General features: G+C 50.6%; 1 protein-coding gene, 1 long non-coding RNA gene and 1 pseudogene across 8 annotated transcripts in view; 1 reads left to right on the top strand and 2 right to left on the bottom strand.

The window, feature by feature from the left end:
* Nucleotides 1–480: 480 nt before the first annotated feature.
* Nucleotides 481–14,243, bottom strand: Gemin8-ps10 (gem (nuclear organelle) associated protein 8, pseudogene 10). 4 transcript variants are annotated; one of them, XR_015643722.1, is made up of 5 exons: nucleotides 14,156–14,243; nucleotides 12,798–12,863; nucleotides 10,858–10,990; nucleotides 2,362–2,465; nucleotides 481–1,577 (listed from the first exon to the last, which is right to left on the bottom strand). It is a non-coding gene; the product is annotated as a gem (nuclear organelle) associated protein 8, pseudogene 10 (long non-coding RNA). The 4 variants fall into 4 exon arrangements; XR_015643721.1 differs by lacking the exon at nucleotides 14,156–14,243 and adding an exon at nucleotides 13,043–13,210; XR_015643720.1 differs by lacking the exon at nucleotides 2,362–2,465.
* Nucleotides 14,244–15,934: 1,691 nt separating this feature from the next.
* Nucleotides 15,935–16,721, bottom strand: LOC147998782 (gem-associated protein 8 pseudogene; annotated as a pseudogene).
* Nucleotides 16,722–19,086: 2,365 nt separating this feature from the next.
* Nucleotides 19,087–25,260, top strand: part of Ndrg4 (NDRG family member 4) — a 35,994-nt gene continuing 29,820 nt past the window's right edge. For 2 of the 4 annotated variants that reach the window (XM_087595104.1, XM_087595103.1), the window contains exon 1: nucleotides 19,087–19,191. Coding sequence is in view for 2 of the 4 variants with exons in the window: in NM_001271092.1 (NP_001258021.1) it covers nucleotides 19,661–19,697 (37 nt within the window). In the remaining 2 variants the exon portion in view is untranslated. 4 annotated transcript variants of the gene reach the window in all.

Below are 25,260 nucleotides of genomic sequence, written 5' to 3'. Positions count from 1 at the left end.
ATCTCAAAAATCCAGAGCAAATAGAGGCCCCTCTGTCACCGCCTCCTACACCCCACACTAGGCTCTTAGTGCCTTCCCTGGGGCGATTGTCACTTCCTTCCAATGCCTTTGCGCTGGCATACAAGCCTCTTGCCTGTTTCGGAGCCTGGATATGTCTACTCAGAGATCTCGCTACCTTGTCTGGATTTGATTAAAATAGCTGCAGGGTTTGTTATGGTGAGGTCACCTTACTGTACACCCTTAGCTTCTGTGAAGGGTTTGGACTCTGCATAAATTTTCACAACGCTACAGTAACTGTTGCTGGACTAGAGCAGATGCAAGGCTTTCTGTAGAACACACCTTTGGAAATAGAACTGATGCTCAAACAATGCTCAGATAACATTTGGATGGCTGCTACAAAGGAGCTCCCCAAAGGGCGAGCTGTTCCTGCTCCAACGAGTCCCTTTAATCACAAAAGTAATTCATCCTCTTACAGCCGTGTAGAGAACACAAAGACCAGAAGTTTTTAAACATGTAAAATTGAAAGCCAGTGCAGTGGTACAAAGCTATAATACGAACAGGTAGAGTCAGGAGGCTCAGGAGTTCACAAGGTCATCCTCAGCTGTACAGCCAGTTTGAGACTTTCATCATCTTGAAATAACAACTGCTAACGAGTTGTGTACTGAGTCCTTAAATGGAACCAAATGAAAGGTAATTCTCTTTAGTGACTGACCTTCTGTAGTTAACGCATCATGAAGAGTTTTTGACATTAACATTTCTTCCATCCTGACAGTCTAGGCTCCCAACATAATTTGGAACAAAAAGAGGAAGCTTATGTGGAAAGAAACTTTTAAAAATTATTTTTAACGGGACAGGAGAGATGGCCCAATTCAGAACACTGGCTGTTCTTCCAGAAGATCTAGATTCTATTCCTAGCACGCACATAGAGGCTCACAAATGTCTCCGACTCCAGTTCCAGGGGACCTGATGAACTCTTCCGGCCTCTGAGAGCACCAGGCTCACCACCTCCATGGTGTGCAAACATACATGCAGGTCAAACACACATCAAATTAATAAAACGCTAAAGATAGCCTTTTAATTATTTTTAAAGACTACGGAAGGCAGCCTTGAATCCTTTCTTGGCTTATCAAAACCAACAGAGGGCAGCACTGAGAACTCATGTTCTTTTGTCTGGAATATTCTGCAACCCTGGTTCCTGGTTGTCTCTGGACTTTGATGATGCTGACTTCTTCCCAGCAATATCCATCAACATGGTAAATGTAATTTTGGGGATATAATTTCAGAATACACACACAAAATATATAGGGACATATTCCCTTTTCTATATCATTTCTTCAAACAGTGGTACTGAAGATTGCAGAGATGACACACAGCATATTTGACCCACAGAACTTGTGAACTTGGACCGGGTGGGGTGTTTGTTTAAGACAGAACCTTCCTATGCTGTCCACGATGACTTCAAGCTCACAGCAATCCACGGATGCCGTGATTACAGGCGTGAGCTGCTGTGCTGAGCAAGTCTACACTGTTGATCAGACCCAGGGCTTCAGTCCCGACTCTGATCCCTTTGCCCGCTTCTGCATTTGGGAAAAAAAGACGTTAATAAGAGGTTTCAGGGTTGTTGTAAAGTTAAATGTGTTCATATGCATAAAACGCGTGGAGGGGAGGCTGGCATGGGACAAGTGGTAATTAAACGTCAGCTCTCATTGCCAGCCTTTTGCCTTTGTAACATTTCTAACACTCACTGCTTCTGAGGGATAAATTCCTCCAGGCAGAAATAGCAAGAGTAAATTATTAGCATACTTCTATGATTTTGGACATATATTATAAAATTTCTCCCTGAAGATTCAGGTTCAGTAGTATCCCAGGTCTGGGTTCCCTCGGTAACAGAATGGGTAAAGCTGTCCTTGTGGAGTCTCAGGCTACTTTAATTCTCTCAGTGCTAAGGATGAAAGCCAGCCCCGCAGTGCTAGGCGAGGGCTACTACCGCCCAGCCGGAGCCTCAGTTCCCTCAAAGCTTTCACTGGAAAGGGAAGACAGTAAAGTCAGTAAGTGACCCATGAGGTGGCCAGTTCCAGAGAGAAAACTAAGGCAAGATTAGGTGAGGTGGCTGGGACAGGGTGGTAGCTGCAGTTACAAGAGTCAGGGCCCCTCCTGGAAAGATGCCATTAGAGCAAAGCCATCAAGGAGGGCAAAGAATATGAACTCACTTGAGGGAGAAGTGCTCCAGGTGGGGGTCAGGGGTACATGTCCAGAGGGTCTGGGACAGTGCCGGCCTGTGGGGGTGAACCCTGAGAGGACAGGAAGACAGAACAGTCCTGGGGTAAAGCCAGGCCACTGAGCCTGGATGACTGAACCAACCTGCCACAGAGCTGTTTGCAGTTTTCTGACTTCAGTTCTAGGAAAGATGCTGTAGGCACTCAAGGACACAGAACAACCTGAAGTCCTGTCCTCCTGGGTTTAATCTGTTTAGGAGCCATAAAAAGAAGGGGAAGCTGTCACTGTCCTCCAGAAAACCTGGCATTCCTGTCTTCTCGGGAAAATGAAACTATTCAGATCCTCATCATGCCCATCCTTCTTTTTCTTAGGACCGTAAAAGGGCAGGAGTAAAACGAGAAGACACAGCTTGTGTTGTTAGTCCCTGGGCGGTCTTTCCAGAGAGCATGAGACAGTAAGTCTCAAGCACTTGGGTCTGAGGTAAGGAAGGTTCCTGAAAATGCATCTTCTTTCCGTGCTTTCACACCCCCAGAGATGTGTGAGTTAGAGAGGCAGCTCAGGGGCCGTCGTGTGGACTAACCACCGGCAGCAACAAGCCATTGCACTCATGCACCTTCATGGCTAAGTAGCCTGGAGTCTCGACTCATGTCCCGGATATAGAGCCTGCGCCTTGAATAAGCTAGCATTTGCCAGAGGACCGTGAACAATGAGAGGTGGAACTAAAATGGTTAAAATGAGTGGAGGTGGCATGGGTAGAGTTGAGGCAGGTGGATGTACCTGTTGGCAGAGGGGCCAAAGCCCAGCCCTAGAACGACAAAGCTCTTCTGCATCTTGCTCAGTCTCCCGTGTGGCCTCCATTGGTGACGTGTACCTGATCACCCACTGAGTGTGGGTGTGGGAGCCCAAAGGGAGGATGGACAGAAATACCAAGAGGGACTGCCTGCCCTGTGGAGGAGGAAGAACATTCTGGATCACAGGGACCTGGCTAAGTGCTCACAGCCTCTGGCTTCTTGAGGATTAGGACTTCTGACCTCCAGGAACCTGACGCTTTTGTTTTATCTACCTAATTTGTGGTAACTCGTTACAGCTGCAACAGGAAGTGAATGCAGAGAGGGAGAGAGAGATGAAATTGGGGGTTATCTTAGTTTGTTCAGGCTGCAATAGTAAAACATTACAGACTGGTGGCTTATAAACACATTCCAGCCAGCAAGATAAGGTTAGGTAGGTCCAAGTAGCTTTCTGCTGAGCCCAACTACTCCAGGCTCCAGATAGTGAAGAAGAGAACTGACTCCTGCAAGTTGTCCTCTGCCCTCCATACAAGTGTTGTGGCATATCTATCCACATAAAGGGATGAATAAAACATAGTTGAAAAGCTATAACCTGCTAGGTGTGATGGCATGAGCCTTTAATCCTGGCACTCAGGAGGCAAGGCAAGCAGAACTCTGAGTTCAAGGCCAGCCTGGTCTACAGAATGAATTACAAGATAGCCAGAGCTACAATGTAAGACTGTCTCAAAGAACTGAAACGAACAAAACCCCAATATAAATAAAACTTACAAACCACAAGAATTTATTTCTTTCAGTTCTGGACCCTGAGACTCCCAAGGTCAAGATGCTGGCAGATACGGTGTCTGGAGAGGGCCCATTTCCTAGTTCATAGTGGAGCCTCCATGATAGCGCCTCACACAGCGGAAGGGGTTAGGAATTTGAAATGTCCCCACAGGCTCATGTGTTTGAATACTAGGTCCTTAGTTAGCAGCGCTGTGGAATACTGTGGAACAAGGGGTAGCATCTCAGTAAGGAAGTAAGTCACTGGGGATAGGTCTTGAGGTTCAGTAGCCTTGCTCCACTTCCTGTCTGCTGCTTCCTGACTGCTGATGCTACATAACACTCTCCTCTTACCATGCTTTCCCCAAAGGAAAAGCCCTTTGCACTGTAAGCTCAAATCTTTTTTTTTTAAAGAAGGGACATACTACTTTGTTATTTTTTTATTTATTTAATGTACATGAGTACACTGTAGCTGTTGTCAGACACACCAGAAGAGAGTATCAGATCCCATTACAGATGGTTGTGAGCCACCATGTGGTTGCTGGGAATTGAACTCAGGACCTCTGGAAGAGTAGTCAGTGCTCTTAACCGCTGAGCCATCTCTCCAGCCCCCATAAGGCAGCTCAGATGTTTGGTTACAGCAAAAATGACAGTAACGAATAAATCTCTTTATAAGGGTGTTAGTCCTGATCATGAGGTGAGTAGGTGTCAACATGCATAGGGCAGAGTACAGACCACAGGTTCCAGCACTGACGTCAGTAACTGGTTTTTCAGTGACTGCCTCCTACAGACAGTATCCATACCGGTCCCTTCCCTCCAGATGCTTTCTAAGGGCCCATGACCACCTCACATGTCAATCCCACTGTGACCTGCCCCTCCAGCCCCTGTGATCCTGGCAAAGGGAGCATCTGATTGATCTGTAAATCTAGGCCCTTAGGTTTTCTGTGCTAGCTCAGCTGGAAATAACCAGAACTTCTACACCTTCAGTCTGTTCTCATGTTGTCGGGCACAGATTTGCTACTGTGGCTGGACTTGACTTTTCCTCCCGAAGCTCGCTCACACTCTCTGAGTAAGTGTGAAAGGCTGGGGTATCCGAACAAGCCCCACCCAGTCTCCATCCCCAGCTCACCTCTGCACTCTTAGAAGACAGAAAAAGAGGGCAGTTCTGAGCTCTCACAGCTGTTAGAAAAGAGGCTGATAGAGACAGCGTGATAAATAATGCAGAGGAGGAAGCCTCCGAATCAGAAATGGTTGACATCAGGGCTTTAGTGCCTCTGTAGGGCACTTATGACCTATGCACGAAAGAGCTGGCTCAGCTCAAGGACTTTATTTATAATGGATTTTCCTTTGTCATTGGTGCTGGGATGATCAAGCCACTGAAGGGTCAGCTCGGGTCTTGAGGGAGTTGGTATATGAGCCCATTGGACACTCTGAGAACAAGCTCTCAAGGGTCAACGATTCCTCAGCTATTTCTCGCTCTACAAAGGTAGGGCAAGGTAGGGCTTGGAAAGAATTAATTCATCTGGCCCCTCCTTTTCAGAAAGGGAGCCAAGGCCCCTGCAGCCCTGTCTTCATTCAGTCAGGAGGGCCACACTTCCACTGGAGGTGCCAGAGGGAAAGCCTCCCTAGCGCCTTGCGGCTTCTGGGGTCCATGGTTGGCCTTGGCGGTCCTCAGCTTCTAGACACAGCACTCTAATCTCTGCCTTTGTGCTCACAGGGTCCTCTCCTCCTTTCTCTACCATCTTCTTGCTGTGCAACTCCAGTCTCACACCTCAGTCCCCTCTTAGAAGAACCCCAGATGTGCTGAACTAGAGCCCACCCTCAGCTGGGCTTCACTACATCTGCAAACATCCTGTTTTCAACTAAAGCCATATTCACGGGAACCCCAGGTTAAATCTTCAGTAACAAGGAGACAGAAGGTCCATTGATAAAAAACCTGTAACAGCCAGTATGAACGGGTGCTATCAGCATCGAAATGACAATAAGAAGCTACCATAGCTCACCAGACAGGCTGAACCTAGAACACTGAGAAGGACCAAGTGTGGTAACAAATGCTGTAAATCCCTGGAACAGGCCGGGACAGGCTGGAACAGGCTGGGACAACAGGAGAATTGCAAGTTAAGCTTGGGCTACACAGTAAAACACTGTCTAATAATAATAGCTGAAAAAGACAGGCTCATATCTATAATCCTCACATTCGGGAGGTTGAGGCAGGAGGATCTTAAATTTGAGATCCCATGGCTACCTAGTGAGCTCTAGGCCAGCCCGCTATAGAGTAAGATCCTGTTGAGTGCGACTCAAAGTAAGGAGGGAGAGAAAGGGGGGAAGGCAAGAGGGGGAGGAGACTAAATTTACTAGTATACTCCTAACTTGTTTGTAGGAGTGGAAAATGGCTCAACCACTTAGGAGAAAAGACAGACGAGTCCTTTGCAGATGAACTTGAAATTAAAGGACAGTGGAAACTGAGGCACCCCAAAAGAATAAGGTTGAGAATATATGATAAACCAGGGGTTAGTCACATCTGCCTTAGAGCTTTGGACCCTGTGCAGGTCTGCATTCCCTTCCTAGTAATTTAAAGCCCCACCAAGCCCCGAACTCACCATATCCTGTAGTTATGCGGTGAGATCTGCCATCTTTGTTAGAGAGGACCATTGCCATCCTATGGAGTGCCATATGTCCGAGTGTGTAACTCTGCACAGCACAGAGCGTGTAACACTCCTCAACCCCGGGGCTCCATTGGCCTTCCTTTCTGAATCCCATGAGCTTAGCACACAGGCAGCGTTGGCCAGAACGTGGTCCGTATCTGCTCCGTGGGAAGCATGCAAACCCTTTCTGCCTGCAGTCCATTGGAAAGTATCACCAGACCACAAGCCATTCGTTTTAAAACTCACATCCTAGGGATGAGAGATGGCTCAGCGGTTAAGAGCACTGACTGCTCTTCCAGAGCTTTGAGTTCAATTCCCAGCAACCACATGGTGGTTCACAACCATCTGTAATGGGACCTGATGTCCTCTTCTGGTGTGTCTGAAGACAGCGATAGTGTGTGTGTGTATGTGTGTGTGTATACATATACATATTTATATAAAATAAATCTTTAAAAACCTCACTATTTCATACACACGCACACACACACACACACACACACACACACACACACACACAAATATAAATTACTTGATTACAGTTGTTAACCCGGATTTTGTTGTCTCTTCCCATTGAGTTCTATTTCACTTTCAGGGGAGCCTTTCTGGCACGGTGTTAAGTTTATAAATGTTCATCCACCAGGTTCATAAAACGAGACTTGCCTGAGGCTAGATTTCCCTTTATGAATTAGTTTTCTTTTAATTACACATTGCAGTAACTTTTGTCTTACCATTAAAGTTATACAACCCCTCTCCCTGTTGGGGGGGGGGGTGTGGACCCAGAGTCGAGTGGACCCTCAGTGAGCTACATCCTCAGCCCTCTGTATATCATTATACATTTAAAACACTGGCAAAAACAACTATAAGAGAAAGTACAAGGAAGAAACTAATCTCTCCCAAGTCTGACACCCAGGTAGAGATGCTCTCAGCCTCCGGGGACAAGGCTCCCTGCTTAAAGCCTGCTGCCTCTTCAGTTCTTTTTTTCTATTTATTCTTTTGTCAGACAATATATTCCAACCGCAGCCTCCCCTCTCCACTCCTCCCAGCCCCCCTCCACTTCCCCTCTCTCCCAGATCCACTGCTCCTCTGCTTCCCTTCAGAAATGAGCAGGCCTCACGGTGATATCAACTGAACACGGCATGACAAAATTCAGTAGGACTAGGCATAAACCCTCATTTCAAAACTGGACAAGCGTCCCGAGATCAGGTAAAAGAGTCAGAGACTCTCCCACTCTCCCCCGTCAGGAGTCCCATAAAAACTCAAGGCTAAACAGCCACAGCATGGATGCAGAGGGCCCAGTGCTGACCCACACGGGCTCTGATTGCCACTTCAGGTTCTGCTAGGCCTCCTGAGTCCTGCTTACTTGATTCTGTGGGGTGTGTTCTCCAATTCTTCTCTTCATTTTTTGAGGTGTGTGTGTGTGTGTGTGTGTGTGTGTGTGTGTGTGTGTGTATCCATTTGAACCAACCAATTGTGTATGAGGGCAGAGGCCAGAAAAGGGTGTCAGGAAGGAACTGGAGTTACAGGCTGTTGCCTGACAGAGTGCTGGGAACTGAACTTGAGTTCTCTGGAACAGTAACAAGAGCTGCTGGTGGTGACTGAGCCCTCTCTCCAGCTGCCCAAGCTGCCTCTTCTTACGGGGATCTGATGCAGTTTCCCAGGGTTTGAGGCTGGCTTCCATGCTCCACATGGCTGCTGAGCCCAGACACACAGTCAGCCAAGGCCTTTCCCCTGCTCAGCAGGGTCTCCTCTCTCACTCCCCTGCTCCACACATGGGCTTGTGTGAGCCCGAGTACAAAGAAGACAATGAGGATGGAGAACTCCTCGAGGCAATCGGTCTGCAAACAAGTTCCCAGAGCACATACGTTTTTAAAACAAAGTTATTAAATTAGCCAAAGGGAACACATCAGATCCAGCAGAGTGAGTTCCAAATGGCTTCTTGAAATAATTAACTCCGACAGCAGCGACACGTGCATTCACCAGCAGGAAGTGGTACAGGGCTGCAAACCGGAGTGCCCTCGGGCGGGCAGAGAAAGGGCTGGGAAGCTAGGTGTGACGGCACATGCCAGCGTATAGGAGGCAGAGAAAGGATCATAAACCCAAAGCCAACCTGAACCATATGGCAGGGCTCTGGTCCAAAGAGAAAACGCTGGGGGTTAGCCCAGTGGCAGAATGCTTGCACGGCCCTATTGATTGATTTCCAGTCCAAAGAAGAGGAGGAGGAGCCAGAGGAAGAAGCAATGGTAGAAAAAGTGAAGTGGCCAAGAGTGTGCGGATGTAGGCGTTTATCCGCTTTGCTCCATCGCAGACCCGAAACACCTTCCTTAACTTTCCCCATGCCTTGGGTTTCTCATCCGTAAAATGGGGATAGCAGCTCAGCACGGGGGGGGGGGGGGGGGGAGTAGCCAGTAAGGTCTATCTGAGACATGATTATTAGTTATTCAAATGGGGACAAGCTAAATACCTGTTTCATAAACGTAAAGGCAACAAATGTATAAAACATTTCAGCCGATTAGCATCCGAGTGACACTAATTACTGTGGTTCTATGAAGAATGGGGAGGAGGGCGTTGGCAAGATGGCTCAGCTGGTAAAAGGTGCCTGGGTTTGACTCATGGGACCCACATGGTGGGAGAAGAGAGCTAATTCCTGCAACTTGTCCTCTGACCACATGCAGACCATGGCCCACACGTGCCCACATGCATACATAGATTAATAAATTAATTAAATGTAATGAAAATATTAACGAGTAGAGTGGAAGGTGGGTGGGCGTGTTTGTGGTAGCACACCTGGATTTTAGAACAAGGTGGCCTTGAGCTCTGCCCAGATCACTGAAGTGATTTGCGACCTCAGAACAAGACTGAGACAAAGAGACGAAGCAAACAAAGCTTCCCTTAAAAGCCTCACAGAAACAGCTTCCCTGGAGCAACCAGATCTGAGCATTGTTCCCCTCTCATTTGGGAAGAGAAAATGATCCCCATTACACTCTCAGCCACCAGACCAGAAGAGGGAACACCTTTAACCTTGAATGTTCAAACTCACCTCCACACAGATGGACAGATGGTATGCACACTGCACATGCGTGCGCGCGCGCGCGCACACACACACACACACACACACACACACACACACACACACACCACTGGAATATACCCCACCCTCCACACGCTGGGGTGAGAGGACTTTCTATGGCCATGGCTTTAAAGGAAAGCAGGAAGCTCGCCCACGGTGCCAGCTGGCTTGGCGAAGGAGGAACAGTGATTAAAAGGTGTATCTTGTGTGTAGGAAGAGGGGCAGGTTGTACCATACACCAGGACAGGAAGGGGCATGGAGAGCAGGGGAGGCTGGTAAGGAAGAAGCTGCCCCTGGTCCTCTCCAGAGGACACAGAGAGGTTACAGCGTTTGGCAGGCAGCATCTGGTGCCAGCAGGAGGCGAATAATTGACCATAAATAATGTATGGGGTAAGCGGGGGAGGCCAGTGGAACAAGAGGCAGCTAAGACTTGGGTGCTGGAGACCCCTGAAGGGATTCCCACTTTTGCCTGGGAGGCAGAGTGTCTCCTCCCCAAATGACAACTGGGGCACTCATCCTAGCCACTGTGAAGATGGCCAAACACAGGAAACTGTTGTTAACAAGAAGGCCTAGCCAGAAATGAGGTAGTATTGCAGTGGAGAAAGAAAATTACTTTTATACTTACCAACGACAGAGGACAGATTAGAGTGCATCAGGGGAGCACTTAGGCTCTCAGAGCATCTGACGCATTTTTTTAGAAAAGTGATGAGGCAAAGGGAGAGGATTCTGGGAGACACGGTGGGAAGGCGGGTGTACGGAAACACTATGAGATAGGGCAAGTTAGATCTGACCATGATGCCTTGGTGGCTCCACTGTGCTCCAGCTGTCTTCGTAGTTAGAGGGTCCATGAAAGGGACCTTTACAAATGCAACGCGTGTCTTTACTGGCTGTGGTGGTACACAACTCTGATCCTAGCACTCCAAAGACTGAAGCAAAAGAATCTAAGTTCCAGGCCAACCTGCCTCTCTGTACTCAGACCCCGAAAGAACAAAGGCAGGCAGGCAGGCAGGCAGGCAGGCAGACAGACAGACAGACAGACAGAGCTCACAAATGTATGCCCTGCTTTAGGCAAACAGTGGGAGCAAGAAAGCTTTCTGTGTATTTGGTTTTCTTCTCAATCATCAGTTCAAACTACACAACATGTTAGAGTGAATGTTGGGGGACATGTTCACCGTTACTGTGGCACCCCTAGCTGACTGTCGTTACATGATGGCCTGTTGTGCTGGTTCTATGGAGGGGCTAAGAACCCTGACTGGAAGAAATGGAGACTCAATGCATGTTGGCTGTGACTGTGAAGGCAGCAGGCGTGACACTCAGAGAAGACACACAGACCCGAGGCCAGGCAGGGACAACATGCTGGTTTCCACTTGCTGGGCCTTACCTTTCCCCTTTCCAGCTTGCAATGCGCATCCCTTGAAAGTTTACACTCCATGTCCTTTGTGATCCATATGGCCTGGTCCAACCCAACCCACTGGGCCAATGGGTTGGTGTCAATGCAAAATCTTCCAGTGGCCCTTGATATAAAAGGGGGGAAGGATATAAAACCTGTCTTCAAGCTTCCCTCTCTTATCCCACTCTGCCTCTCCCTTCTGCTTCCAGGACCCCTGTGAATACATGGGCCACCCAGAGAATCCGGGATAGCCACATTTTCCATTTTTACAAATCTATTCATTTATTGGGAGGAGGTGCCGGTGTGCAGGTGTGGAGGTCAGAGGGACAGCTTGTTGGGGTTGGTTTTACCCTCCTACCATGTGTACCCTGGGGATTGGACTCGGCTTTTAGACTTGAGTGACAACTGCATTTCTCGGCTGAGTCATCACTCCAGCTCCCAAGCTCCCTATCTGAAAGTCAGCTGAGCCAGGATATAGCACAGTGGGTGGAATATAGGAAAGATGTCCTGAGCTTGATCTCCCAGCACCGTATGAACTGTATATGACAGCACACTGCTGAAACCCCAGCCCCTGGGAGGAGGTACAGGCAGGAGAGTCAGAAATCCAGTCATCCTTGGTTACACAGCAACTTTACAGCTAGCCTAGAGTACAAGAGACCCTGTCTCACAAATAAATAAACTGGCCGATTGGCATCTTTCTTCTAGCACCTTCATCCCCTGATGTCAACTAACACACAGAGCCACAATTGCAGGGATGAGGGCCTGCGGTTTTGAGAGCACAGCCTAACACAGGTTGACTGCAGCAGATGCTGAGCCTGCGTGGTTCTTTCTTTCCTTAGTCATTCAGTGACTTGTCCAACAAACACTGGTGAAAGTCTTCCTGGTGGTAGGACTTGCATTTGCTTTCTGTAAAGCCCCAGGCCGTGAACCCTGAACTGGCCATGGATGGATTGGCCTCTTGGATGCACGCTGGGCAATCGGGAAAATTGAATGAGATGGGCGGGGCCTTAGTCTACCCTAAAGTCAGCTTCGGGGGACCTAAGACTTGGAGCAAGGCTTATGCAGGAGCCAGGGCACCGGGTGGACAGTCTACAGCAATGAAAGGTCTAAGCAAAGAAAGGATGGTTTGGCTAGAAGAGGCTTCCTAAACTTATGGTGGGTCTGTGGAGACCGGAGAGCCGAAAATCATTGACTCGCCGACCCTCTGAACACAGAGGCTGCACACAGAGGCACATCTGCGTTTCCTGTGCAATCATGAGGCCAGCATGGAGTAGCTACCAGCACTTCGAGAGAGCCTTAAACTGTCGGCAGCCTGCTGGGAAAAATACAAAATCCAGAGTGCACCATCTACTAAACATAAACTCTCAACACTTAAGAAAAAAAATGCCTATCACTCTCCCAAGTAGAGGGCTGGATAGAGACCTCTGGTTCCACCCACATCGGCTGCCATGGTGCTGAGAACATTGGAGATCACTGTAGCACTGAGAATAGTTATCCTCGGCTGATCCAGCCACAGGACCGAATGAATTCCAAGTCAAGGAAGTGGCGTTTGGCCTAAGCTCAGACCAGGGTGGGGTTGTAACAGTGACAGCCCGAGAAGCTCGGGAGGGGGTTGGAAATCCCAGTGCCTCAAGACTGTGATTCTGATGGATGGGTGTTTTCTCCCTGGGAAGGAAAATAGCTCTGTTCTTCCCCAGAGTAGCTCACACCTTTCTTCTTTCTGCCAGGTTCCCGTCTGTGGGCATGTTTGCCTTCTTCTGGGAGGCCATGAAGCTGTGCTGCTGGTCAGTCCTGCCAGATTATGCTCTAGCCAGTGGACATGATGGTGCAGGGAAGTGCCATGGCCACCAGTCAGGAGCAGTGCTTCTCTTTGACTATGCAAGGCATGGTCAACACCTTTGCTCTGTTCCTGTAACAAAGTATTTACTCACCACATCAGCTTGTTTGCCCTAAAGAGCGCACCTGCAGGTCCACGTCAGTTTGCCTTCTATATTTATCTGAAATGATGAACAAGAAATTGCAATGATAGGAGAGACAGCTGGCGGGCTCACCCCTCACCCAGTCTCTTCAATGGTAACACTTTACATCACTAGAGAATGAGATCAAAGCCCCCCCCCCCCCGGCTGTAACGCCAGCTTGGCACGCTTGGGAGGGTAGAGGCTGGCGACAGACATACCTTTCTTTCCTTTGGATTCTCCCCACAACCCATACAGGTGTGGAGACAGTCACACTGGAAGCACACGTTGGCTTCCAGATGGGGATAGGTTTGCACTGACAGGTGGTCAAAGAACACGTAACCAGACAAGGGAGGCTGCCAAGCGGTTTGCCAGGCAGGCGCGTGTGCAAAGACTGGGGTGGCGGGAGCTACCTGTAATATTGCTTCCAATTATGGAAAGTGAACATGTCCTAATAATGCTCAAGTAATGTGGGGTTGGCTAAGAAAATCGGGTAGACTCAGAGGGAAAAAAAACAGTGTAGCTATTATGATTACACAGAGGAGAATTTTTGTCTGTCATTGAGATAGGCTCTCACTCCATAGTCCAGGCTGGCTTTGAACAGAATTCTGTCTCAGCTTTCCAAATCAACAGTTTGTATTGAGATAAACATAAAATGGTAATAGTTATACCCTAAAATGTTACTGCTGGCTTTTAAAACTTGTTTTAGACAAGGTCTTTATACCTCTAAATATGGGATATGCATACACATACATGTATATGTGTGTGTGTGGAGATGGACAGATAAATGAGTGGACAGAGCTCTTCCCAGTCACCCCATGTACTGACCTTACATTTATCTGCAGGCTCAGCTGTCTCTTCCTCCAGGAAGACCTCCCTGAGTGCCCCAGTCCCTCAATGCCCTCCACAATGACCTCAATTATACGTCTTGACTATGCCTCCCTAGTGCCCAGACGGTGGGCTATCTACTGGTTCTTCCATTGGTGCATGAAGTTTAAAGAAGAGGTCAATGCCAGGTCAACTCCTTTCTAATGGACTCTCCAGCACAGTGCTCAGTACCAAGGGGTGGGAAGTCAATGTCACAGAACGTGAGAATGGCTCTCCTTCTAGACAGCTAGCTGTCTGGCTCATGACCACTGAGTCAGGAGGGGAGGGAGCACCTGCGTTCTCTCCCCCAGCTAAGAGATGAAGTTTCTGTGGCCTCGGGCTCATCTGTGCCCCCTCCCAACCCCATCACTTAGTCCTTCCACTTGCTTCCAGTCATGGTCACGAGGGGACCAGAGAGGGACGGTGACTCAGCCTAATTCATCACCACAATGGAAAAACCCAGTCACCTGCCCTCCTGGCAGCAGGCAGGGCTGCCTCTGCATCTGGAAGGGCAGCAAGCCACACTGCCTTGAAGGTCCTTTTGTCTTTCACCTACTGGGGAAACAAAAAAAAAAAAGAGTCAAGATAAGAAGGTGAAGAGAGTACCAATGGCTGACACTCGGGGCTCACTGCACAGTGCATATCTCAGAGATCAGGACAGCATGTTACTCAGTACTAGGATTCAAGTTAAGGGTCCATGTGTGCCAGCTCCTAACAGTACCTCAAGCCCTCTGTTCTCTGAAGTGCCTCTGGGCACTCAGTTGACTCCAAGGCAGCCAAGCATCCAAGGTCGTCCTGGGCAGCAGAGCCCAATTCCCACTGTAGAACAGAAAAACACCTCTTGCTGGCTTCCCTTGCAGCTTTACCTGGGTTATTTATCAGGCCTGGATCTGGGTTCCGACAAGCAGATGTGTACTCCAGGCTGTGAATTAGAAGCTGATACAGCATCTGTCCCCCGAGTGAGGACGGCAGCAGTGGCTTCAGCCTTCACTCTGCTTCAGAGGCAGCTGTGGCCCAGATGGCAGTGTCCAGTGTCTGTGTCCACTGCTACTGCTGGTTGCAACACCCAGGTCCAGGGATGGCACTGAAGTCTTAGCACCAGATGAAGGCTGCCTGCTTACCAAGCCTGACTCCGTCACCCTGATAGGTCTCTTAACTAAGTCCCCTTGTCCCCACTTGGCCAGAATAGGTTGTTTCTTGCAACACACAACCTGCCTGGCATTTCTGACTGCTTTCAAAAGAGGAATGGAAGCTTTCTCCTCCCGCCTAGGCGTGGCATAGCCAGTCTTTTATTCAGCACAGCACCCTGTCCCTGCACAAGCTAGGCCCTCTGCTATGCTCTGCTCTCCTCTGTTAAAACCCACACATCCAGCTTGCCTTCAAGAAGCAGGCAGCTGGGCTGGAGAGATGGTTCAGTGGTTAAGAGCACTGACGACTCTTCCAGAGGTCCTGAGTTCAAATCCCAGCAACCACATGGTGGCTCGCAACTATCTGTAAAGAGATCTGATGCCCTCTTCTGGTGTGTCTGAAGACAGCTACAGTGTACTTATATATAAAAAGAAGAAGGAGGAGGAGGAGGAGGAGGAGGGGGAGGAGGAGGAGGAGGAGGAGGAGGAGGAGAAGGCAGCCTCCACGGGGACCATAGCACAGGGGACTGACACTGCACACTTCTTTTACTGGCTCAGCAGTGACAATCTCGCATGACTCGTCCAGAACAGCCTGCTCCCACAGCACCTGGGCTTGACTCCACAGTCCCCTGGGGGCGCCTACAATCACCCTCTTCACTACCTAGCAGGTCACCACATTCAGGGGTTGACATGCAAACCCTGATCCCGCAGAGTGCTCTCCCGAAGTCAATGGGTCATCTGAGCCAAACAGATCAAGTTCAAGGCCACTACAAACGCTGTGCCTCAGACAGACAGACATACCAGAGCTCTTGCCAGGAAGCCTCCTCCAACCCCTAGGTCCTGTTTTCCTCCATCTCTAGGCAAGAACTCTAACGAAGTAGACATTCCTAGCAATTCAGGAGGCAGCGCAATACACAAATATTGCTTTATGTCAGGGAAATCTTTCTCATGTTGACGACAGTATCCCTCCTGTGGAGAGAACTCTTCTCAGTGGCTGTTCAATTGCGTCCAGCATGAAGGGCCCACTGGGACTTGCTGAACATGTTTCTATCAGTCCATGGACGTCTGTCTCTGAGAAATGTCCAGAGGAATAGATGAAGAGACTGCACCCCAAAACAAAGGAGGGCTGTGTTCCAGAGGCAGCCCCTAGGGGCGCTGTGCTCAGGGCTCAGAACTTCAGGGGATGACAGGCCAGTACTTGGGCTGGTTTCTGTCATTTCTTGTCAAAACCCAGCCGTATGGCAGCCTCCATGGCCGGGATCTTGGCAGCACTGTCTCCATACAAACACTTCACCTCAGCCCGGCGCTGCGCACTGGGCCTCTCCGACGGGGGCTGTACTGACTGGTGGTGGTTGTAGTACAGGCCGTGGTCGGCATTCACACAGCCACCCAGGCGTTCCTCAGCCAGCTGCTGCTGTTGCCTTCGCCCTTCTCGGTGCCTCTCAGTCTCTGCTTAGTACTGGCACAGCTCCTCCGTGATTTCCATGTTGCTCAGGTCGCACTCTACTCCGTCATCTGACTCTGACCCCTTCTCTTCCTCTTCACACAGTGCTTCATCTTCTTTCGTGCGTGCCCAGGTCCTCCTTCAGTCATGCAGAGGCTGCCCAGAGCTTTGAAAATGGAAAGGAAGGTAGGGTGACTCCTGCCAGGCCGTGTGCTGGGCTTGGAAGGCTGAAGGACACCCGACTTCATAAGCAGGAGCGCTCCAGGGAAGAACGGCATGCGGAGAGAACCATGGGAAAGTGAACCGGGAGTTCTGGGCTTTCTACAGGTGCTCTAGTGGCTGTGCATCCAAGCCATAGCGTGATAATAATGTCGCCAGTACTGTGCACATACTAGGTGAGAATACCAGGACTGGGTGACATCTCCATCTCCGATGCTGTTACTGCTATCTCTGAGTGGAAAGTCCAACTAGATGCTCGTGGGCACAAAGCTTACAAATGTCAGGTGACAGGATGTCTGTCAGGCAGTGGGGTCCTGAGACGCATGCTGAAATTATTGAGAAGGGTAATTTAAAATGCCTCCGAGGCGGTAATGACAACTTTATCACCATCATCATCAATAATATCAACCACCTATTAAACACTAAAGCCATGGATTCAGCCACCACACTAACTGTGTTCTTCACAGTCTACCATTTATTTAGGGGGAAGGATGCATGTGCATTGGTACATGTGTATGCATGTGTGCACTCATGGGAGTGCCCATGTATGTGCAGGCCTGTGCTTGCCTCAAAGTTGACACAGTATCTCCACTTTATCATCCAGCCAGTCCAGACAGCCAGCATGTCCCAAGGCTGCCGCCTCTGACTCCCGGGTGTGGGACTGCAGGTGGTCATCATACCTGCTGGGCTTTCTGTGGGTCCTGGGGACTCTTAATTCCGTTTGCAGGGCAAGTGCTTTATCCCGAACTATCTCCCCAGCACACACACCCCACCCCCACCCTTTAATTCTTACACGAGTCTTCGGAGTCAGCACCGTCCCAGCCTCACAGAGTATGAGGAGACTGGGAGAGCGCAACATGCTAGAAGTCACGCGAGCGGAACAAATAAAGCGCTGGTCTTAACTTCTACCCACAGAACCATTAGCCCAGGGAAGAAAGACATTTCAGAGAAAGCTCATTCTGTCACCACAGACTGCCCTACCCCGGCTCCCTTAATAAAGGAAGACACTAAGAGGGAGGGTTTCCCAAAGGTGCAGGAATTAAAACTTGCTGCTTCGATCTTAACATAAGAACCTGAGTTCAAATCCAAGTCACTGAAGGGATCCGTATCAGCCCAGGACACCCCTACGACCCAGCTCTCAGCACAAAGGACAAAGACAGCAGATAGAGGATGAGGGAGGAGGGGAAGAGAAAAAGATGTGGAAGGGGTATTGGGGGGTGACAACATGGGACACAGGACTGCCTCTGGATAGACAGGAGACAGACGTGGCCCATAGGAAAATGGCAGTTTATAAAGGGAAAGGGGGAAACCCTGTGTTAGGTTGAGCTGTTTAATTTTAATAGGGCATGTTAATTATGGCAGCCAAAGAGGGCATTTGGTTACTAGACTTCAATACTTTGATAGTTGGACCTCAGCTTCCGGAGGAGGAAGTAGTCAAATAAGGGAAAAGCTTGGCGGCTAGCTTTAAGAATGTAATCTAGTGGGTTTTTTGTTTTGTTTTGTTTTGGTTTTTTGTTTTTGTTTTTGTTTGTTTGGGTTTTTTTTTTTTTTGCCTTGTTTTGTTTTTTAAGCAAGGCACGGGGAATGCGGGAGAAGGGCAAGGCCTGGCAGAACCATGTTAGAATCCCTTCAACCACAAGCAGTAAGTAACCATAAGCAGGTGTGCACCACCTGCAGCCTCAAAATCTCAGCTGCTTCCTCAGCTGGCCGTGGGGTTAATTTACTTCAGGTGCTGGCCACCTGGAGCCCAGGCCTAATGGCAAAGCACCTCCTACCGAGAGGTTTCAGAAGTCAGAAGAGGTGGGCTGGCTTCTCTTGACACTCTCCTCCCTCACAGCCAGGGCCTCAGAGATTTCCTGGTCTAGTACTTTCTCTGTGGGTCATAAAGACAGGAACCCAGAGAAAAGGTAAGGAAGGGGCCCATAGTCATCTTTAGAGCCTGAACAGAGTCTCCAGGAATCTTTATCTCGTCCCAGTTTCAGGGTTTATGATGCTTCAGGGCCTTTGACCCTCCTTCCGAGGAATCAGGACTAGACCCCAGTAGAGGGAGTTCAGGGAAAGTAAAGTCCTGTTCCTTCTCCGGCTCCTGATAACGGAGAGTGAACAGCAGAGAGTAGGTTGAAGTCACAGTGTGAGTGAAACCGTCAGGGGTGCCCAGAAAGAACATCTTTAGCCAGGAAGTGGCCTGAGTTCCTCAGAAACCTTCAGGCTTTGCAAGCAGAGGAGCGTTGGCTCCTGGACCACTGAACTCCTGGTTCTCCCCAACCTCCCACGGCGTCTCCCCAGACCGGTGGGTGAGGTCGGACTGCAAGGGAGGAGAGGTCACAGGTGGCGGGAGTGGGCCAAGGTTCCCCGTGGGAGCCCAAACAAAGCCCGAAGTCTGCGTCTCTGGCGCTCCGCAAGGAACGCAGTGCAAAGAGATGGGAACCTCTGGGAGCCGGGCCGGGTGCTGCAGATTGCGTCTGGGCCAGGCCTGTTGGTCTTCCAGCAGAGCCTCCCGCCCACTCCCACAGCCCGCAACAGCTAGCGTCCAGCCAACAAGCGGGACGCGCAGCGCGGCCCACGCCCACCCACCCACGTTGGCACGCCCCCCGCGGCGCCCCGCCCCGCCCCCAGCTCCCGGGCTCGCTCGTGCGGGGAACCTGCACGGCTCGTGGGCGGCGGCGTCCAGGCCAGGCTCACGCCTCCGCGACCGTGTAGCTCGGCAGCCTGGGTGAGTCGCCGCTCCCTCACCCTTGGGATCTCCTCTAGGCGCAGCCACACAGCAGTCCCGCACCTTCTCTTCCCCGCCCCCCGGCCACCTTCCGCCCACGCGAGGGCGACGCCCTGTCTCCCAGCCACCCCTCGCCTTCTTGGCTCGGACCCCCGGAGACCACGGCTGTCGCCCGTCCGGCCGCGAGGGCTGGGGGCGGCAGGCGTCTTTGTTCACGAGGGGCCCCTCCCGCGTGGTGTCACACTCTCCCCCCCCCCCCATCGGCGCTCACCACGGCCAGGTGGCGGCGGGTGCCTTTTGGGGTGCGCGGCTGTGCCATTGGTGGATTTTTTTAAACCCTGCTGGAGGGGGCGGCGAGCGCACCGCACTACCGGCTGCTGCTCCCGCCGCTCCCGCTCTCCCGCCGCTCCTCTCTGCGGCTACTGCGCGCCTCGCCCCGGGCGGCCCAGCGCGCTCCTCCGACGCCGAGATGAAGGTGCTGGGACACAGGCTCCAACTGCTGACAGGTACCGTGGCTTGCCGCTTGCCACTGCCGCTCTCCAATTTGGAGCGGGCTCCCGGCGCGGTGGCCCGGGTTGGAAGGGGCGCTCTCGGGTGCGCGTTCCCAGATGAGCGAAACCTGAGGCACGCCCGGCTCTACTGAGCCGCGAGCGCCGGCGTCTGGGAAGGTGGAGCGCCAGGGAGGCCCCCTGCGGTATCCCGCTAGTGGAGCTCTGATTAGCAACCCTAAGGGGAGCCCAGGAATCTCAGTCTTCAAGTATCGCACGTCCCCTGAGAAAGCAGTCCTGGGCCTCCTAGGGAAGTGGGGAGAACCTGTGTAAGGGTTTTCTGTCATGGTCAGAGCCACCTTTCTCTCTGGAGAAAGTTTATTGCTGGAAGTAGAGTCAAGTGGCCTGGGAAGATGGGAAGCTAGACTGAACCGTAATGGCTGGGGCCATCCACCTTGGGGCCACTCTAGAGAAGAAATTAGATGTCCCTCTGAGGGCATCCTGGGGCCAGTGCCTGGAATGCCTTGGCCAGGCTGGATGCGTAGAGCAGATGGGAAAGGGAGCAAGGACAGAGGCCGGGTGTCAGAAGGGTAAGCTGCTCCTGACACATGAAGTCCAGCATCAGTGGAGGCTTCCGTTCCCACTGGGCTGGAGGGGACAGCCCCGGTCCAGATCCCACTGGACCAAGCTGACCGAGCCTCTGTTAGGTGCACACCATGTAAAGTTGATGAACATATTCCAAGAGATGCCTCTTGGCACTTGGGGTCCTGCTGCTGTAAGGCGAGGAAGGGGCCGCCCCGCTGTGTGTGTACCCAGGAAATGGGATCTGGGTTAGGGATCTGAAGGGACGCAGAGATCAGAGCTGCGTTTGAAGACGGACACTGAGAGTAGAACTTTCTGTTCATGGAAAGGGAGGAGGTCACACTTCAAGCTGAAGGAGCCAAGGGTGTTCTGCATGTGCCCTGAGTGTGAGTGGCATGACCCTGTAGGGTGTGTGTGTGTGTGTGTGTGTGTGTGTGTGTGTGTGTTGGGAATGGCGGTGGGTGGAGTTATAGGCGGGAAGTAGGCCAGGTGAAGGTTTGGGTTGTGTGTACTAGCATGTATGTGTGTGAGTGTGTGTGCGTGCGTGTGCTGGGATGTTAGAGGAGGAAAGTAGGCCAGATGAGGGTTTGGGCTGTATGCTAAACCACAGTGGGTCACGCTGGGCTCATGGAGAAGGGCAGGCGGAGATTCCTGGGGCCTTGGAAGCCCTGGCTGGGTGTTGTTGACACCTGCCCTTCCGCTTTTCCTCATGACCGGCACCTGAAACAGAGCTTGCAGCAGGTTCACTCCCAACACTCAGACCCTAACGCCTAGAGGGCAGAACCAGGTCCTCTCGTCCCCATCTGGCCCTCAGAGGGAATGGAGATAGCCGGTGAGGGTCTGGAAATTGAGGTCCGTGTGCAGTGTGCCCTCAGGCCCTCGATGTTCCGTGGCAGGCTTCCGAGGACTTCCTCAGGACTCTGTCACTGTCAGAAGCTCCCAGTGTACCAGGCTCAGCTGTGGCATAAGCATGGTGAATTTAGGGCCAGCCTGGGCTGTGTGATGAGTTCACACCCCTTCTTGTCTCCTTCACAACCCCTCCTCCTCACCACCCCCAACTCCTTATGTCCTCTTCCTGCCTCATAGATGTGGAGTCACACTCCAGCCACAGCTGGTTGTGATTTCAAACAGGTCGTTTAACGTCCGTCTCCTTCATAAGATGGAGGTTAAACAGACGCCTAAGAGATGTTATGGGGCCTTTTGAGACAGAGCAAGTGACTCATTTGATTAGAACCTCAGAGGCCTATCTCCCCTCTGGCTGCTTTCCCTGGTAATGAAGGATTCTACCTGCCTTGGCTCATTGGCTAGTAAGGACTTGGGATCTGCCGCAGACACTCCGCGTTACCCCCGCTGACAGGCAGCAGTGAGGTTTTTTTTTTTACTCATCTCCGTGGAGTGCTGTGCAGGTAGCGGGGTGATTACTGTGGTATTGTACAAGTGCTCACACCTCTTGGCTTGGTCTAAGCTCATGCATCCTGCTCCTTGACTGTGTCCCCTGGACGATCTTGCAGAGGCCTCTGGATCCTTGCCCTCATCCACCCCTTCGAGGTTGTTTCTAGTAGTTTTTATAGTTTCCATCTTACCATCATACCTATTTGACAACGGGGTTGGCCACTCTCCCACACTTGCATGGCTGAGAGTGGGTGACGTGTGTCCTACCTGCTCAACTGTGGGCCAGACTAAACCATTCCACGCTTCGTGGGAGCATGCTTGTCAAATGTTGCCGCATCTGGTGGTGACCTCCCTTGGCCTCTGAGTTCATCCCTCAGTGCCCTGAGGGTTCCTGTCCCCTTCAGGGTATCCTAGCTCTCTTACTGGGTTCTTTGTACAGTAGACCTCTTTGAGATCTATTTCTGGGGAGCTTGGTTTGGCCTCAGTTTCCATCATACGAGGTTGGACCCTGATGTCCTGATGCCCACAGCAGGTGCCCCTCCTGTGGGGACCAGAGAATGCCTGGACCCAGTGTCCTAAAGAGAACAGAGGACAACCAGAGGTTCCAGGTGGCTCCCTGAGGCGTGGGGTGGGGGGGTTCTTGCCACAAATGAAGAGAGGCAGCAGGCAGTTTTGACCCCAGAGGATGTGAGCTTCAGGGGTCCTCTCTGCATCTCTGCTCTTTGGGCAGTGCTGAGCCCTGAGCTCCAGACTTGTCAGCAGTTTGGGATGTCGAGTCAGACCTCAGAAGTATGAAAAAGCCCGGACCAATGTCAGTTCACACACGGGTCCCTCCCAGCCCTCAGGGGCAGGCATGGCAGCTTGGTCTCCCAGCCCTCAGAGGTGGGCATGGAGGTTGGTGCAGTCGGTGGTTTTTCTTTTGCGTGTTCTGTGTGGCGGTGGGATGTCTGTCTGTCTGCAGACTGTACAGCAGCTGTTCTCATGTATTTCTACTCCAACAGTACGTTTCCAAGATGGTTTCAGAGAGCTCTCACATGGCAGACTGGAGCTTTGACCAGGGTCCTTTGAAGTCTGAGGATCTTGGCTTTTTCTTTTTTCTTTTTCCTGTCCCTTGAGACAAGGCTTCACCCCATAGCTCCATCTAGTCTGTGTAGACTAGGCTGACCGAAAACTCACAGAGATTTGCCTGCCTCTGTCTCTGGAGGACTGGTGTGTGTGTGTGTGTGTGTGTGTGTGTGTGTGTGTGTGTGTATGTCTGTCTGTCTGTCTGTCTGTGTGTGTCTATGTATGTCTGTATTTGAGTTGTGTACAAGTCAGCGTGTCTCTGTAGCCCAGGCTGACTGTGTTCTTACTGTACTTAAAAAAAAAAAAAACAAAAAACAAAAACCCCAGGAATTTCTGATGCCATTACAGGGCTCTAGATTTAAAGATTTACTTTATGTATATAAGTACACCATGTGTCTTCAGACACACCGGAAGAGGTCATCGGATCCCATTACAGATGGCTGTGAGCCACCACGTGGTTGTTGGGAGTTGAACTCAGGCCCTTTGGAAGAGCAGTCAGTGCTCTTAATGGCTGAGCCATCTCTCCAGCCCCTCACTGTACACGTGAGGACCCTAGCTCCTGACTCCCCTGAGCTTGCAGGTGTGTGCCATTACACCCAGCTTTATGCGATGCTGGGACTCAGGCTCAAGGCTGATTGTGTGTGCTCGGCAAGCGCTTGACCAACCGAGTGGCATCCCCAGAGCAGCCCGTGTCTCTTGGCAACCTTCTCCTCATGGTTCTTGTGGAATGGATGCAGGGCTGCAGGCCTTTAATCCCAGCATTTGGCCGGCGAATCTATGTGAGTTTGAGACCAGCCTGGTCTATAAAGTGAGTTCCAGATCAGCCTATAGATTTACAGTAAGACTATATCTTTAAAAAAACAACAATACAAAAACCTAACTTGTATAGTTTTGTATTATTTTTAAAAAAAAAAACCAACTCGTATAATTAAAGAAGCAAAGGTCCAAGCGCAAGGCCCTGGGTTCGGTCCCCAGCTCCGAAAAAAAGAATCAAAAAAAAAAAAAAAAAAAAAAGAAGCAAAGGTCCTTCAGTTCCGTGTATAGAAATTTGGGTTTAAGTCATTGTTGGAGTTACTTTTTTGACGCCGTGATAAGACACCGTAACCAAGGCAACTAGGAGAAGGAAGAGTGTGTTTGGGACTTATAGTTTGGAAGGAGTCCATTACATCATGGCGGCAGGCAGGCAGGCAGGCAGGCAGGCAGGGTGCTCAAGCAACAGCTGAGAGCTCACATCTCCATCCAGAAACTGGAAACTGGAAGAGTGTAGTGTAGTAAATAGACCTTAAACCCATCCCAGTGACACACGCCTCCTATCCTTCCAGACAGCCGCCAGCTGGGGACCAAGTTCTCATTCAAACCACCGTGGTGGTCATGGAGTGTCTCCCACAGTTTTACAGGACACATTTAAAGAGTGCCTGATTATCGTCGGGCCTGTTGAGGGAAACTAAGGCATAAAACTTGCCTTTGGGGACTAGAATCTGAACCCTTGAATCTTCCTCTCCAGACTATTCATCTCAGTACACACCACTGTTTGCCTGGGGCGCTGGGCTGTAGCCGTGGGATTTCTAGATCCTCAGATATGGGGAGACTCCCACTGTATGGGAGAGAGCAGGTACCACGCTCATGGAAGGCAGGCTGGTAGTGGTGTATCGGGTCTTAGCAACGTGTGATCTGTGACTCTGAGGTTGAAGCTCTAAGAGCAGGTAAAGGTGAGTACAGAGGTATCCTGTCACTGTTTATCCGAGAGAGTGACAGCAGCCAGTTGCAAAACACTAGAGTTCATTTAGGACACGCGTACACAAACACACACACACAAACACACACGCACACATGCACAAATGCACGGGCAGCTGCAGATCTCACTGCCAGAGGTCATTTACCCACCACTCAGATGTCCCCTTAAAAATAAGTAATGCTGATGACGGTGACAGCTCGGCACTGTGTGGCACTCTCCCCTTGTCCGACGGCCCCAGGTGCCATCTCTATATTATTTCTCTTGCCACGGTAAAGTCTCATGATCAGCGTACTTCTCCTATTAAGGAAACAGACAAAGAGCAGCAAATCACTCGCCCAAGGTCACATTGGTGGCCAGTGACTGTCTGGAGTTTGAACCAGAAGAGCTGGCTCTGGAGTCTGAGAAGTTTCCTTAGAACTATGTTTCCTGCATTAAAAAAGCGACATCTTCACGGCTGGGGCGGAGACTCAGTGGCGGGGCATTTGTTTAGCCTGCAGAAAGCCCCGGGCCCTAGGTTTTATCTCTGGTGCCCCCGAATAAAGCTTTGCTGGGGTATGGATGGGCATTGAAAAGGCCATGGCAGGGTTGGGGATTTAGCTCAGTGGTAGAGCGCTTGCCTAGCAAGCACAAGGCCCTGGGTTCGGTCCCCAGCTCCGAAAAAAAAAAAAAAAAAGAAGAAGAAATTAAAGCAAAAGGCCATGGCAGATAGATGGCAGGACACTGCAGAGTATATGCGATTTTTACCTTTTATTTCCTCGTTTGCATGAATATCAAGTTTACCTTCTGTTTGGTTTGGTTTTTTTGAAA

This window comes from Rattus norvegicus, chromosome 19, assembly GCF_021556685.1.
Source record: "Rattus norvegicus strain SHRSP/BbbUtx chromosome 19, alternate assembly SHRSP_T2T, whole genome shotgun sequence".
In the NCBI taxonomy this organism is placed as follows: Eukaryota; Metazoa; Chordata; class Mammalia; order Rodentia; family Muridae; genus Rattus; species Rattus norvegicus.
This window is presented reverse-complemented; position numbering and strand designations above follow the sequence as displayed.